Genomic DNA, 14,644 nt, shown 5'->3' on the forward strand with positions numbered 1-14,644 from the left:
GAGGGGATACAATCTTGGTAACTTGGCAATGGGTATCAAGAGCCTTTTAAAGAGGCCCAAAGAGGGGCACCTGGGTGGCTCAGTCGCTAAGCGTCTGCCTTCGGCTCAGGTCATGATCCCGGGGTCCTGGGACCGAGCCCCGCATCGGGCTCCCTGCTCAGCGGGAAGCCTGCTTCTCCCTCTCCCTCTCCCCCTACTTGTGTTCCTTCTCTCGCTGTCTCTCTCTGTCAAATAAATAAATAAAATCTTTAAAAAAATAAATAAAGAGGCCCGAAGAGTCCTGACAAGTAAATGCAATCTGTCACCCTAAAGCAGACCCTGCGCTGGATGAAAGAACGTCATAAAGGAGAGCACCGGGCCCACGATGTTAGGTATTCACATCAGTGCTGCATTGCTTGCAGTTGATAACTGCATTGTGACCACATTAAAAGGTTCTTTTTCTCAGCAAATAAACACTGAAGCATTTAGGAGAAAGGGTACCTGATGCATGCACCTTGCCCCCAGAGGCTTCAGAAACAAGATGTGTGTACGTAGCTACACACAGATGCAGATGATCGAGCAAACAGCAGAGATTGAAAAAAAACAGGGTAAAGGGCATATAAATATTCTTTGTACCATTCCTATAATTTTTATTTAAGTTTGAAATTGTTTTCAAGTGATACTTTTCGCTTGTGACAAAAACAGAAAGTCCTTGCACTTCTAGAAATTTAATGTGGGAAAATAATCTGAGATAAAGACATATTTGTTGAAGGATGTCACCAAGGCGCTATATTTATATTGGTAAAACACTAGAAATAACCTAAAAGTTCAGGCACTGGGGACATTTCCATGAATTACTCGAATGACCAGAACGAGCCAGCCAGGAGCCAGGCATTTCAGGCAGGAGGGAGAGCATACCCATGGGTGGCAGGTGCTCAGCAGGGCTGGAATCTAACGTAGCCCCATGGATGCCTCATGGTTGGTGAGATGGAGGGGCAGATGGGCACACCAAAGGCCCTTCGGCTACAGACGCTCTTGGTGGGGGTCAAGAGCAGACACAAGACCCTGAGTTAGAGGTCCCTGCAGTGGTCCAGACAACAGTTGATGGAGGTCTGGCCTCTGGCTGGTGCCCAAGAAGAGAAGCCCATAGAGATGGGCTGGGTCTGGAAGTGTTACTGATGCACTAGGGGGTGAGGGCCAAGTGGTGTGTGGAAGGACTCCCAAGGTTCTAGCTTGAGCAGCTGGTGGAGGAACACAGGGTGGGGCCCCAAGGGTTGGGTGTTAGCTTGAGTTGTTAGTCAAACAGAGGTCTGGGTCAGAACTGTTTGGGAGAGGAGTCAGGGCTAAAGCTAGGAACTGATTTAGGGTGAGAGGTTTTATTTTCTGTCTTCTGATTTTTCTGTTTCCCATTTTCCACAGTGAATGTATATTAATGTTGTCAGGATGTTTTTTTAATTACATAGGCAATTACTGAATTATTTACCATACGGGTAACGAGACAGCAGGCACCCAGAGGGTTAGGGAAGTCCATCCCCATCCCCACCCCTGCTACTCCACGTTTTGGCCCCCAACTGGGGCTGGCTGTCCAGGATGGTGGTGAGTTTGGGATGGAGCAGGTGCTGAACCCTGGGCCTGGCCATCAGAGGCATGGGTGCGCCCCACTGGAGCACCTCCCTCCCAGGACCAGCCCTGCTGCCCCAGGCCCACTCCAGGCTCAACTCCTGGTCCCACACACAGCACCCCTGGGGACCAGCTCTGACCTGGGGGACCGCAGCACTTTGTGGAGCAGCTCCTGTGGGATTTTCCGGAGGTGGATCTGTGTCCCCACCAGAGGGACCAAGTTCATTTCCAGCCACTTCTCGCAGGCAGTGGTGAGCGGCTCTTCCTTGTACTGAGAAGGAAAAGAAAAGCCAATGGATAAAAAAGATCCCTGGCCTCTCGGCGCCCTCTGCTGGCCTGTGGCTATTCTACAAGCGGGCTCCCAGGAGTGTCCTGCCCCAGACGCGCTCAAACCTTTTCTTCTAAATACATAAACTGCAGCAGATAACGTTTTTGGAGTGTTTGCTCTGCTCCCGGCCCTGCACTAGGTTGATTTAAGTTAATCCTCACCACGATCCTATGTGGTCAGTTCCTTATTATCCCTATTTTACTGATGGAGAAACTGAGGCCCCGAGATTGTTGCTTTTGCCAACCTTCATACAAGCAGCAAATGGCGGAGCTGGGAGCAAACCCCGGTGGTCTGACCACAGGGTTGCACACTGAAATCTCTGGGCTAAAGTCAGTCACTGATCACGGAAGGGCCTGCAGCGTGTACCCCACAGGGAGGCTGGTAGGGGCACGTACCCTAACATCAAAGTCCAAAGAAAATGAGAAAGTTCTCCCAGGGCCAGGGACCTCAACAGGGTCTTAGTACACCTTACAGGTCCTCGGGGTGACAGTCCTTCCAAGGCCAAAGAGTGGCCGAGAAATGCTGACCGGAATGCAGAGATGCTGCCCAAAGAGTGACGTTCTAGTTCCTGATGGCGTGAAGGTGAGGGCACCGCATTGTCTTTGACAAAAGACGCAGTGAGTACCTTCTTAGAGGCCATCACGAGGGCACTGTGATGTGCCGATTGTGCGCGAACTGAACGTGACGGTCAGATGTGCCTGTTTCCTGGTCAATGGTGGCCTCACAGAGGAAGGCTGGGACCAGAGGGCCTGGGGTTCGAGCCCAGCACCGCCACTCAGAAGCTGTCACCCTGCTCAGGTTGCTCCCCTCCTTGGGTCTCAGTGTTCTCCTCTGATAATGTGACCCTTAAGATGATATCATTTATTGCCCATACAGAACAGTGACTGGCCTGGGCAGGGGGACACACACAGTTTCACCCGACTCCAACAAGAATGTCCTGGAAGATTGTTATTTTGGTGAGAAAGGCTGTGCTTTTATTTGCCCCCTTAATTTTAAGGCTTTTTTTTCCCCTCAATTTTTTTTAAAAAAAATTTGGTTTTAAAATGTCCTTTTAAAATAAAATGATTTTTAAAATTGTTTCCTTGGCAAAATAAAATATTGGTACCCGTAAGTGGGTGCTTTCAGAGAGATTTTTTTTGGAGCTGGGCCTGGTGGGTAAAATCCCAGAGCCTGAGGTGCTTTGAAGGTCCCCAGGTGTGATGCGCTCTATCCAGGTTACCCTCACCTTGCAGCCGGCCAGGTAGAAGTTCTTGATGGTGCTTGGCATGAGTCCGTTCATCATCATGACCACACACCTGCAGAGAGAGAAGTGCGGTTCCTGGAGGGCCCCAGGCTGCTTTCAGCGAAGCTGGCAACCCCAGAGGTTTGCGTCAACTCCAGGATGGTGACGGGGTGGGAACCGAGGTGCAAAAGGGGGTGTGTGGAAGGTGCTGGTCCCGCCGCCCACCAGGCACCGTGTTCTTCATGTGCTGGCTTTTGCCAGTGAGACACTCGAGCAGAATGAGCTGGGTTTGGGGTTGGGGTACAGAAATTGGTGCTCCAGGGAGGCTGGCATGCTCACGTGTGCTCCCCCTTTCTCACTGTCAGGCTCATTGGCCAGGCTTCCCCAGATCAGGGGACACGAGGCAAGCCTGAAGCACACACGTACATGCACGCTCGCAGCGAGCCTGATCCCAGCTCTGCCAGTGCAGTGATGTGATGCACGAAACCAAGGAACAGGACCCGCTGGAACCTGCATGCACACACCGCACCCCCCAAAGATGGGCGGCCTTGGCGGTGTGGGATCCAGACCTAAGCAGCCATCGGGGTGATTTTGCACCTTGCTGGGAGCTCAGGCAAGATGACCTTTGAGGTCTCGTCCAGCACCTGGATTTGTGATGCTATCAGGGTGACCCAGGGCATTTCTGTTCCGCTACACACACATACTCACACACACGCACAAATCCCCCCAACCACACACACACACACACACACACACACACACACACACACACACACACACACACACACACACACACTGGGGCTTGTGCTGCCACACCCCTGCCGACTGTACCATCAGCCCTTCAAAGGCAGGTAAGTCAGCCCAGCTGCGTGCCAGGCCCACTTGGATCTGACCTCTAATACCCGCCACAACTCTGGAGAATCTTGTGCAAGGCCCATCTGCCCCAGGCAGGCCAAGGTTTGCTCATCCATGCAATGACGGCTCATTATCTCCAAAGCCCTTGCTCCTCTGACCTTTAAAACAAGTCATGGGGTGGAGGAAGGAATATGAAGGACCTGTCATTCCTGGCTCAGCCACAGATCGCCCAGGGCTAGGGCTCCAAGAGTAAGCGGGGGCTTCAAACCTGGGCCCGAGGTAGGGGAGCTGGGACTGACAGACAGAGGCTGCAGACCCTGCTCCAAGGGGAGGCTCACCTTCCAGCTTTCGGGTCAGAGAGATCAGAGCACAGGAAATAGCTGCCCAGGAATGTCCTGAGCAAGGAAGCTGTGATTTAGGCATGATTTTTACTGCTGCGCTGAGCTGCAGATGGGTGGGGCATGCAATGCAATGGGGTGTGGCAAATCTCAGCAAAAGCCAGACCTTCAGCCCCAGCGTAGTTAGCCCCAGACCCTGCCTGACCTGGCTCTGCCTACACCGGCTGGTCTCCCACCTCCCACAGTCACCCGCCCTGCAGTCAGGCCAAGCCAACGTGCTGGGACACCTTTTCAAGACTCTGGTCCCCTCAGTTGTCACATCTAGGCCTCTCAGAGCCTGCATCCCTCAGTTCCCATGGCATCTGCATCCCCGATAAGGCTTCTTGATACTCCTGATCGAGTGTCTGGCCTGAGTCATTTCAGGTACCCCAAGAATGAGATATTGGCTCAAAACCATCTTCGGGGTTGAACCTGACTGTGTGGATTCTATAGAAAGTGAGCTGAAACCGGCATGAGCCTCAGGAGTGATCCTGCCCTGCCCTTTCCAGAGAAGCCGATGTCCTCTTTTGACTTGGTTCATTCATTCATTCATTTCCTCAAATAAAGATCCTGAGGCAGAGTGGAGCAAGCCACAGGCGGACCATCGCTGCCCGGAGTCCCCTCTCTGTGTGGAATCCCATCAGGTACTAGGAAATCGAAGAGCTGGAAGATACCACCTCGGGGTTCGGGACGTGAGTGCAGTAGGCACACATCCCTGGAGAAGCCCGAGGGAAGGGACAAAATATTCTAGAAAAAATGAATCCCATCAACAATTTTCCATTTGGTTCACTTACCCTTTCCTAAATGTCACTGGAATGAAGCAATATTACAGGATACAGAAAAGGGGAGTTCTAAGAACTGTTCCGGTTAATCCCAGGGACCTGTTTACTTGAAATTAATCATACATAACACAAAATGTTCCACTTTACTCATTTCCTGTGCCCTGGAGACCATAGGGCAGGAAGCGCCAGAGAGCAGGGACTCTGTCCCTCTGGTCCTCACTGTTCCCGGTGTCCTGGAAGCAACCGAGGCATCGTTCTTAAAGGAGCAGGTAAATGATTGAAGGTGTGATGGAATAAACTGGCAGGTGACCGGCCCCCAGCAAACCCGGCCTCACCAAATGCCCCTGGAGGGAGGGGAGCAGGAAGGCTCCGACCCACGAGCAAGCAGGCGACACCATCACTTCACCTGAGCGAAGCAGAAACGGACAGTGTTAGGGGTCCAGGTTCTGGGGCCCCTCGACTTCCTGCAAGTTCTGGCCGATCTCCTGTGGCCTTGAGCAAGTTACCCACCTCACGAGGCCTCCGTTTTCTCTTCTGTGAAGTGGACCTAGTCATGTACCACCTCCTAGGGCTGCAGGGAGGCTGAATGAGGTCACCCTTGCCAAGAGCTGAGGACAGTGTCTGACTACGGCAGATGCTCCATCTCAGAGCACATCCCCTCACCCCCAACAAAGTCCTGTGAAGTAGGGCAAATGTAAAGAGCCCCATTTCACAGCTGAGACCACTGAGGCACATAAGAACAAGGAACAGCTTACCACAGGGCAGAGCACAGCCCCTGCTGCTCACACCCTTGGTTGCTTTCGGCTCTGCAGAAAGTCTAATGAATGGGAGCTTTGGGGCACCCAGGTGGCTCAGTCGGTTGAGCGTCCAACTCTTGATTTCAGCTCTGGTCATGGTCTCGGGGTCGTGGGGTCGAGCCCTGAGTCAGGCTCCGTGCTCAGCACAGCGTCTGCTTGGGATTCTCTCTCCCTCTCCCTGTGCTCGCCCCTAATCAATCAAATCTTAAAAAAAACCCAAAAAACAAAAAAAACAGAAAAGGAAAAACTGGAAGCCTCTGAATCTCAACCCCCAGAGCTGCATTTCACCCTCACACCTTCAGCACCTACATGTTCTCTCGGTGCCCGTGGACCCAGGCAACCGTTGGCAGGTTGAGCAAGCTTTCACATTCGATGCCAATCCACTGTAAACGCCTCCTGGTTCCCCCGTCTCGGCCCCCGCCCCTTGACGGGCAGCCCAGGTGGGCCAGTGGGTCTGAACACCCAGGAGAAAGGCTGCGCCCCCAAATGGGCAGCCGGATTGGTGGGCAATTTGGGCTTGGATTGTTGCATTTGTCTCTCTTCTGGAAGATCTACGATGACCGTGTGTAACATTAGTAAGAATAAAAATATTATATACAAAGAAAAACAAGTGGGAGAAGTAAATCCAGACGGTGAAGAGTCAGCTTGTCTTCAAAGGGCCAGCTGAGGTGTGTGCGCCCGAAATGAGAGGCTCGTTAGTTACAAGTGAACGCGGGCGAAACTGACAAGCAAGCTTGGTTTGCGCACCCCTGGGAGGTCACCCCGCACACCCGCAGAGTATCTCGCAGGCAGAGAACCCATTTGCATCGCATGCCGTGAGTCAGGACTGATTGGCTGGAAGGAGCATGTTGCCGGGGGCGTGGCTCAGTTGTGAGCTCACCACGTGTGAATCAGTGCCTCAGTTCCTCTGCGGACTCACAGCTGTGCTCTGTGCAGAGAAACCCACAGAAGAGGAACGTTCTACGAGTGGGCCAGGAGGGCCCCCTTCTCCCTTGCCCAGTGCTGGCCCGGGCCCGCACCTTGCCGCGCTTCTTACCTTTGAAACAGGCTGTTGAACTGGAGAATGTGTGCGGAAGCCAACACGCCCAGCACGTCATCCAGGTCTATCTCCACCTCGCTCAGGTAGAGGTTCTTCAGGGCCGTGGCGAAGGCTGGGGGAGCCGCAGCCGAGAGAGAAAGCTGTCAGCTTGCGGCTCTGCGCCCTGCGTCCCTTACTGGCGGGTGCCCTCCCTGCTGGATGCTCAAGTGTCCCCAGCTAGGTAGGCAAAGGTGCCCTTAGAGGACCTGAGCGCAGATCCGGCCCGGCTTCCACCCTCCCCAAAGGAGTCGAGGAGGGAGCCCAAGAAAATCCAGCTTCTGCTGAAAGAATGCTGCTCTAAGCCCATCCTGGCGTCTGTGCCTCAGGGGTCCTCCGTGAACCTGGGCTCCGCGTGCTGCCCAAATATGTGCAGAATGCCGTGTGCGTGTGGGTGTGCTTTTTCCTCTGGAGAGGACATTTAGCTTATGGCAGATTTTCCTCAGAGCCTCCAAAAAGGTTAAGGGGTCTTCAAAAAGGCTAAGGACTCCTGGCAAGAGCCAGGATGATGTCATGTCGAAGGACTGAGCTCCCGTGACCGGGAGCAGAGGGACTGGGCTTATTCTAAGTTAGTCTACCTGATCCCAATCAGCACTGCAGCCCAGCCCGGTGCTCTCTGAGGACAACCGGCCTGCCCAGGGCTTCCGCGGATGGTGTCCTGACCTGCAGATCCGCGGACCATGACGGCATGCGGCTGCAACACGTGCTGCATTAAGACAGAAGTCTGTCTCTGTGTCCAGGTGGCCAGGCTGGGGCAGGAGAGGGTGAGCCCAGCGAGGGAGGGGCGTGTCCGGTGCTGCCCGGGGAGGGCGGGCCACAGGGCTTCCCTGTCATCGGGTCTGTCTGACCCAGTGCCTGCTACTTTCTTCCTCCTTGGCATCCTCCACGCCTCTTTCCAGGGGATGAGCACCTCTCTCTAGCACCTTCTCTGCTCCACTCAGCTATTCCTAATAAGGACGGCCTGAACACCGTGTGCCACTTGTTTGTTGTTCTATTGTTTGTTTTTAAATCTGGGAGGGCTGTTGGTTCAATGGCATTCTCGGCATAAGAAGACAGGTGTACATTACCAACTTTAGTGACCAGGGGGTCATTGATCTTCAAGGAAATGATCATCTTCTTTATGGGGGGTCTTTCCTTGACATTCCCACGCAACTGAGCTGGTAAAGGAAACAGATGGGTATGTCAGGACCCGATTGTTGCAGTGAATTGTGTAGGATACAGCGTGAGGTCCCCTGGCCCTTTGTACAGCCTTGACCTTGGCATTCACCGCTCCATGTTTTGTTTCTGTTTGCTTGTTTAGGGGATGCATTTTTGAAATGATTATTTAGAAATAGCTGAAGACTCCTAAGAAGTTGCAAAAACAGTTCAGAGCTCTCGTGCCCTCCTCGGCCACCTTCCCCACTCATCTCACTCAGCCACTACAGCTGCAGGATGCTCTCAGTGCATGAGATATTTTTTACTGGCCCCTGCTCCGCTCCCTCTCTCTCCCCACCTCCTTCCTCTCTCTCTTTAGGCTGTGAGCAGTTTGAGGGCAAGGAGTGGGCTTCTGTTATCGCTGCATCCCCAGCCCAGACCTGGCACAAGATGGGACAACAGGGACCACCTGCTAAAGGATGAGCATGGGATGGAGGCAGTCACCTAGCGGCTGTTGGAACTTTGCCCCACAGACGTCCGAGGGCCCCCGCCCACCAAGGGCTCCCAGCAGGCAGGAAGGGCAGCCTGATTCACCACCCACCTCCCCCAGCCACTCACACTTATTCTAAAATGGGAGTTACAACACCTACGGCTCTCGGGTCTCCAGTGGCATCCCAAGCCCTTGGCAACAAAGCCAAAGCGCCCCCCCAGTGGCCCCAAGACCACTAGTCTCTGGCTCACTGGACCCCAAAACTGCCTCCTCGTGGCTTATTCCATAGAAGAGCCACGGGGCTCCATCCCTCCCCGTCAGAGATCCTGACTCCGTACGTAAGGCGGCACCCCACCCCTACCTTCCCCCCAAGTGGCTTTATTTTTCCTCCCAGACCCACTATTACCACCACCTGTTACCACATCTGGTCTCTGTCGGGCTGGCACACTGGATGGTTTCCTCACCACTCCCTCCCCAGGCCCCGACACGGTCTTGCACACACTGGTCCTCAGTAAATGTCGACCGAATTAACAGAATGAGGGGATTCTGTCAGCAGAATCCCAAGCCTACTGAGCTCAAGGTTCTACGTAATGAAAAATGACACAAGTCAGGATGCAAAAAAGGATGTCACACTGCGAACCACAAAGACCACAGAGAAAAGGGGGAGAACAAAGATCCGTTCTCCTCGGGCAAGCAAGGCTGTTGAGCCTTTCCTCACCATGCTCACGGCCCCTGGTCCGTTCACCCTCTCATTTGGCAAGTATTTATTGAGCACCTGCTGAGTGTCAGGCCCTGTTCTCTGCTCTGACTCCTTTTCCTCCAGGATTTCAGGACTTCCTCCTGCCTGCACGAGGCGCTCTGTCGCTCACCCGTGCTAGGGCCACAGACAAGGCACTCTGGAGGTGGTAGTTTCTCTCATGACGGGTCATGCTATTCCTTGTGCTTTATCATCATTTTGGGTTGGCTTGTCCATCCCCCAACTCCCTGACACCGAGTTCCTAGCACAGTGCCTAGGGTAAGTTAAGCACTCAACATTTGTTGAGGGAAGAAATGAATATTATCTGCTAGGTCAGAGTCAGTGGGAGACAGAACTTCAACGTTGCCTCTGTTTTACTGAAAACCTCAAAATCGAACAGGAAAGTAGTAATTCTGAGGTACTCTGAAACCAAGTGGTTCCTTTTTAGTAAGAGAGTACCGTATCCTTTTGGGGGTTCCTCCTAGAGAATAAATGGGTCCTGCTGAAGTACAGCTCATCCTGGACTCTCGGAGGAAGGAAAATGAGCAGCTGGGAGAGCCGTGCGTGGCCAGGACAGGGACGTTCGCAGGGGGGCTGTCTCCGCACAGCACCCACCACTCCAGGTTAGGAGCGCACAAAGCAGTAGTCGTGAGACCATCCAAACTATCACTGTGGGGCACGTCCTGCTTCGGCAGGAGCACGAAGGCTGCCACTGAACACCATGGGCACACGATCCCTAGGACCGGGCACAGACCCTGAAAGTTGTGACAGTCTGGGCCGCGGTGAGGGGGAGGGGCTCTCATCTCAGCGCCTATCCGGATACCCCCCCAGGCAGGCCCAGCCTCCAGCAGGGGGCTTGGAGCAGAGTGGCTGTCTTAGCCGGGCCCAATCTTTTCAGTGAGACCCTTCTAGAATGTCAAAGACCAAAGTATTAACAGTAACTCTGTTTTCTCTTTCCAAATTCTCTTGCTTTTCAGTGCATTCATGTCTGGATCTCCATGGCTTTTCCTTGGGTGCCTGGGGAGTGTTCTGACCTAGGCTCAGGGGACACAGAAGGAGACGCTCAGTCCCACTCTCAAAGACACTGGGACAAACGCTTGGAAGGAGCAAAGAAGATTGTCACGTGAGTGTGAGGGTCGTCCCAGTGCTGGGGAATGCTGCAGCCTGCTCTCAGCTCCCAGCTCAGCAGCTCAGTGGGGAAGGGCTGAGTCAGAAGGCTTGTGGCTGGGCTGAATCCGGCTGGCAGCCAGGCCCTCTCTCCAGGCTCAGGGTGGGGCAGCAGCTGGGGGGCTGGCCAGCCTGTCTGGCTCTGGAATAACAGAGCTTTGCTGCCACATCCTGGAAATGGAGTCCCATCCCGACTGCCCAGCTGGTTGGCTTTGGAGACCTTGAATTTTCCATGGCACCTGCTTAGGAGTCATCTTGAAATGATGCCAATCTATATTACCCAAAGAAGGCAGTCTGTCTGGAGAGGAACTTAAGGAACAGAGAGGGGAGCCTGGGGATTACTAGGGTTGAAAAAGGAGAAAAAGAAAGAAAGAAGTGGCCTGAATAGTTTATGGAATGACATGAAGTTATGAAAAGAGAGAGCAAAGGAAACATAACATCGACATACACATGAAAACTCTAACCAGCCAGATGTCAAAACTATGCCTTCCTTCCAGAAAGCCCATCAAAAGACTCAACACAACCGTTCGCTCTTCTCAAAGAAGTAGGTAGTAGGTAGAGTCTCCATTTCAGCTGGCTGGGCAGGATTGGGTTGTTATGAGAATAATAAATGACATTTCCTGAGTGCCCAGGCATTGTTCTAGAACCTCACAGCTATTTACCTTCTCTAGGCTTCAAAGCAATATAGTGAGAACAATTATTCCCATGTTATAGCTGCAGACTGAGGTTAATGTGATGAGGTCACACCATGGGCCCTGCTCTTATCTGCCGGAGTGACCCTGGTCTCCAAACAGATGACCAACGCCAAGCTGGGGACCCTCAAACCAGAGGGCATTTGGGGCTCTATGCTGGATGCCAATAAGAAAATACCTCGCAGAAGCCTCTCCAGTTCCTTTGTGGGGCTTGTGGTGCCCTGGGCCAGTGCCATCAGGTAGAGCTTGGCCAAGGTCTTGGACTGGAAAAGCTGGGGCTGGTGGAGTTCCCATTTGGAGCCAAGACATGTAAGAATCACGTCTAAGGAGAGAATGCCGTGATGAGTAGGCAGTTTCATGGAGCCCCTTCCAAGAGACATGTCAACCCCTCCCACCTTCCATTCCAGCGCAGTCACAGAGCAGATGGGTAGGGGCGGGGGGGGGGGGGGGCTTCACTGGGCTGTTCCAGGAACAAAACAATAAAGACTCAGGGCACTAAGTGGCCCCCAGGGGATACAATGAGCAGCCTCACAAGGTAACAAAGAAAGAGATAAGTATCAGAGAGCAGCTGACCCACAGCTGTAGGACTTTAGAGGCATATGAGCTGCCCTCCAGTTGGGGAATTAGAAAGGCTTCATGGGGAGGGGACACTGGCTGGGACACTCTTGGGGGCCTCACCGTGCCTTCCCATTGCAGCATTTCTCATCCTTGGCACCGTTTGTATTGGGGGCCACGTAATTCTCTGTCGTGGGGGGCTGTCCTGTGCCTTGTAGGTTACTTAGCAACATCCCTGGCCTCCACCCACCGGATGCCAGTAGCACCCTCCCCACTAAGTTGTGACGACCCCAAATGTCTCCGAGCATCGCCAAGTCTCCCCTGGGAAGGGGTCTCGCTACCCAGTCCCCTGTTGAAGCTATTGGGCATTGGTGCTTAGTTATCGGCCACCTGAAAGGTGACAGCAAAGTGCAGGTCAAAGGCCCATCACCAGGAGGCAGAGTCCTTGTGAGCCTCACTTTCCTCGAGGGAGTGGGGATCCCCAAAAAACCCAGCTCACAGGTGTGAAACAGGATTACAAAGTAAAGGAGCTTTTTTGCAAACTGTAAGGGGCTTTATGCAAAGGGCTTTATCTCATCCTTGGATGGCATAGATGATTAAAAAGAGAGAGCCTTTGACAGGAGGGCAGATGGAGGATCCAAGGATACCTGGCCATGTGAGGCGTGAGAAGCTGTGGGCAGGGGGCCTCTGCAGGCTGGACTCCTGTCAGCGCAGAGCGGGGGGAAGAGGGTGGTGCTCGGCCATCCCCCCAAACCCTTAACCTCAGTGCTGGGTAGGACCTTAAGAGCCAGGAGCCGCATCGACTTGTTAAGGGCCTTGCCATTATTTTGACTGAGTGAGCTCGGGCACCTTTTTCCTCTCCTGTTAGTAACACTGTGTTTCACCAACCGTATGATGCTGTTTCATGCTGGGTTCAGAATGTGGGCTCGCATCTCAAATCTCGGGGCACCTCTGGTTGTGCTGGGCTACAAATAATCCCTCCCGTTAGGGTGATTTTAGGCAGGAGCAGACTTGTGGAGAAAGCGTGTCCCCTCCCCAGACACCCGCGTCTGCTTTCACACTGACACATGCATGGGAGACATCACACCCAATCCCAGAAGTCTTCTCCCTGAGCCACAAGATGACCTCAGACTACTTCGCAGGGCCTCCAGTCAACCAGAACCCACAGGCGAGAAGAAATCAATTAGCCCCCGCTGGGAAAGGAGGCTGGCTCTGACCTCGGGCAGCTTATCTAAAAAAAAATCTCCTTTAAGGGGGCGCCTGGGCGGCTCAGTCAGTTGAGCAGCTGACTCTTGATTTCGGCTCAGGGCATGATCCCAGGGTCCTGAGATCAAGCCCTGTGTTGGGCTCTGCATTCAGCAGGAAGCTTGAGGATTCTCTCCCTTTACCCCTTCCCTCTCCCTCTCTAAAATAAATAAATAAATCTTAAAAAAAAAAAAAATCTCCTTTAAGGAGCTGGCCTGTCCAGGCCTGGTGAGGTCCAATGAGCCTTTTCCCAGCAGGACAGACCTAGCCTGGTTCTTCATTCTAAATCAGAAAAGTCCTCTTGGACAAGTACAGATGTGATGTCCAAGTCATGACTGGTTAGAGCTAAAAGGGACAGAGAAGAGCTGTCCATGCTTGCTTCTGTTTAGTCTTCCAATCCAAACCCTATTTATTTACATCAGCATGTCTGTCTTCCCTGGGACCGATTAGCATATAAACATGTGTTTGTCAAGCCTGGTTTCATTCATCAGCCCGTGGTGTATCTGACAAATATTTACAGTGCCTATTTGACGTCATGTAGCGTGCAGCGGGCAGAAACTGGGACTTACAGACCAGTGAGCTGGCCTAGCGTCTGGTTTCCTTCTGTAGAAACCACAGCTGGCCCTGACTGCTGTGACATTTGACTGACTCCATTGGTGACAAGCACTCACCTGCCTCCCCAGTTTGGATGGTCTTGTTCTTCAAGTTCCCCGAGAAAATTTTCTGGATTTGTGAAATACACAACCTCAAGGGAAAACACAAACAAAAAATTCAAGAGTTAACCCTGATGTTTTTCTCCAACCGCAACAAGAATCATTCCAGTGTAAGTGGCCCTAAGGCATCCATTCATCTAGCTTATCATATCTTGCCCCTTGGGCGTCTCCTTAGGTCACCATTTGTCTGCCGGTTTGATTAAACTGTAAGCTTTGTCTGGTGGCTGGCTCGAAACATGGATTCCTGTTTTCAGTTTGTGGGTGGGCTTTACCAAGAAGGTAGCCGAGGTTATATCCGGTTGCCTGAGTGACTCCTGTCCTGGTGAGTGTCTAAAACAATGTCTAGCATATAGTAAGTACTCCATAAACATCTGCTAGAGAAAAGAAGAGAGGGTTCTGGGCATTTTTGGGAAGTGACTCACCAATACTTCCGTTTAGGGATTATGCATGTCACAGTCCCAATGTGTCCAAAAACTAAACTCAGATTTTATCCCAAACCAACCGTGCTCTTTCTCCAGCAAATGGCACCGCCAGCCTCCAGTTGCCCAGGCCAGCATGCTATTGTCACATCTGATCACTTGCCTAGATCTGACAAATATCAGATGTCCCTTTCACCTTACTGCTGTGAGCTGCATCCAAGCCATTATCATCTCCCTGAAATCATGGCCAGTCTCCAGTCTCCAGGAAGCTCCCCTCACATGCACATCGGACACCGCAGCCTGAGAACCATGTGAAACACAGATCTGCTCTTGTCTCTCTCCTGCTGAGAACCCTTCAGTGTCTCCCCAGGGTTCTTGGGGGAAGCCCACACTCCTCAGCATGGCTCGGCCCTCTACAGTCCCTGCTCTAGCCCTTCTCAACAGCCTGAACCCGCCAT

The 14,644-nt window shown here is 52.7% G+C and overlaps 1 protein-coding gene across 1 annotated transcript in view; it reads right to left on the reverse strand.

Moving 5' to 3' along the window:
- The window catches only part of BTBD16 (BTB domain containing 16), a 42,985-nt gene that overhangs the window by 21,148 nt on the left and 7,193 nt on the right, over positions 1-14,644 (reverse strand). The window contains exons 5-10 of the mRNA XM_078076905.1: positions 13,726-13,799; positions 11,433-11,576; positions 8,103-8,192; positions 6,997-7,111; positions 3,153-3,222; positions 1,740-1,870 (exon numbers count right to left, since the gene is read on the reverse strand). Coding sequence (XP_077933031.1) covers positions 1,740-1,870; positions 3,153-3,222; positions 6,997-7,111; positions 8,103-8,192; positions 11,433-11,576; positions 13,726-13,799 — 624 coding nt within the window. The remainder of the gene's footprint in view (positions 1-1,739; positions 1,871-3,152; positions 3,223-6,996; positions 7,112-8,102; positions 8,193-11,432; positions 11,577-13,725; positions 13,800-14,644) is intronic.

Source organism: Halichoerus grypus, chromosome 7 (genome assembly GCF_964656455.1).
Source record: "Halichoerus grypus chromosome 7, mHalGry1.hap1.1, whole genome shotgun sequence".
NCBI lineage: Eukaryota > Metazoa > Chordata > Mammalia > Carnivora > Phocidae > Halichoerus > Halichoerus grypus.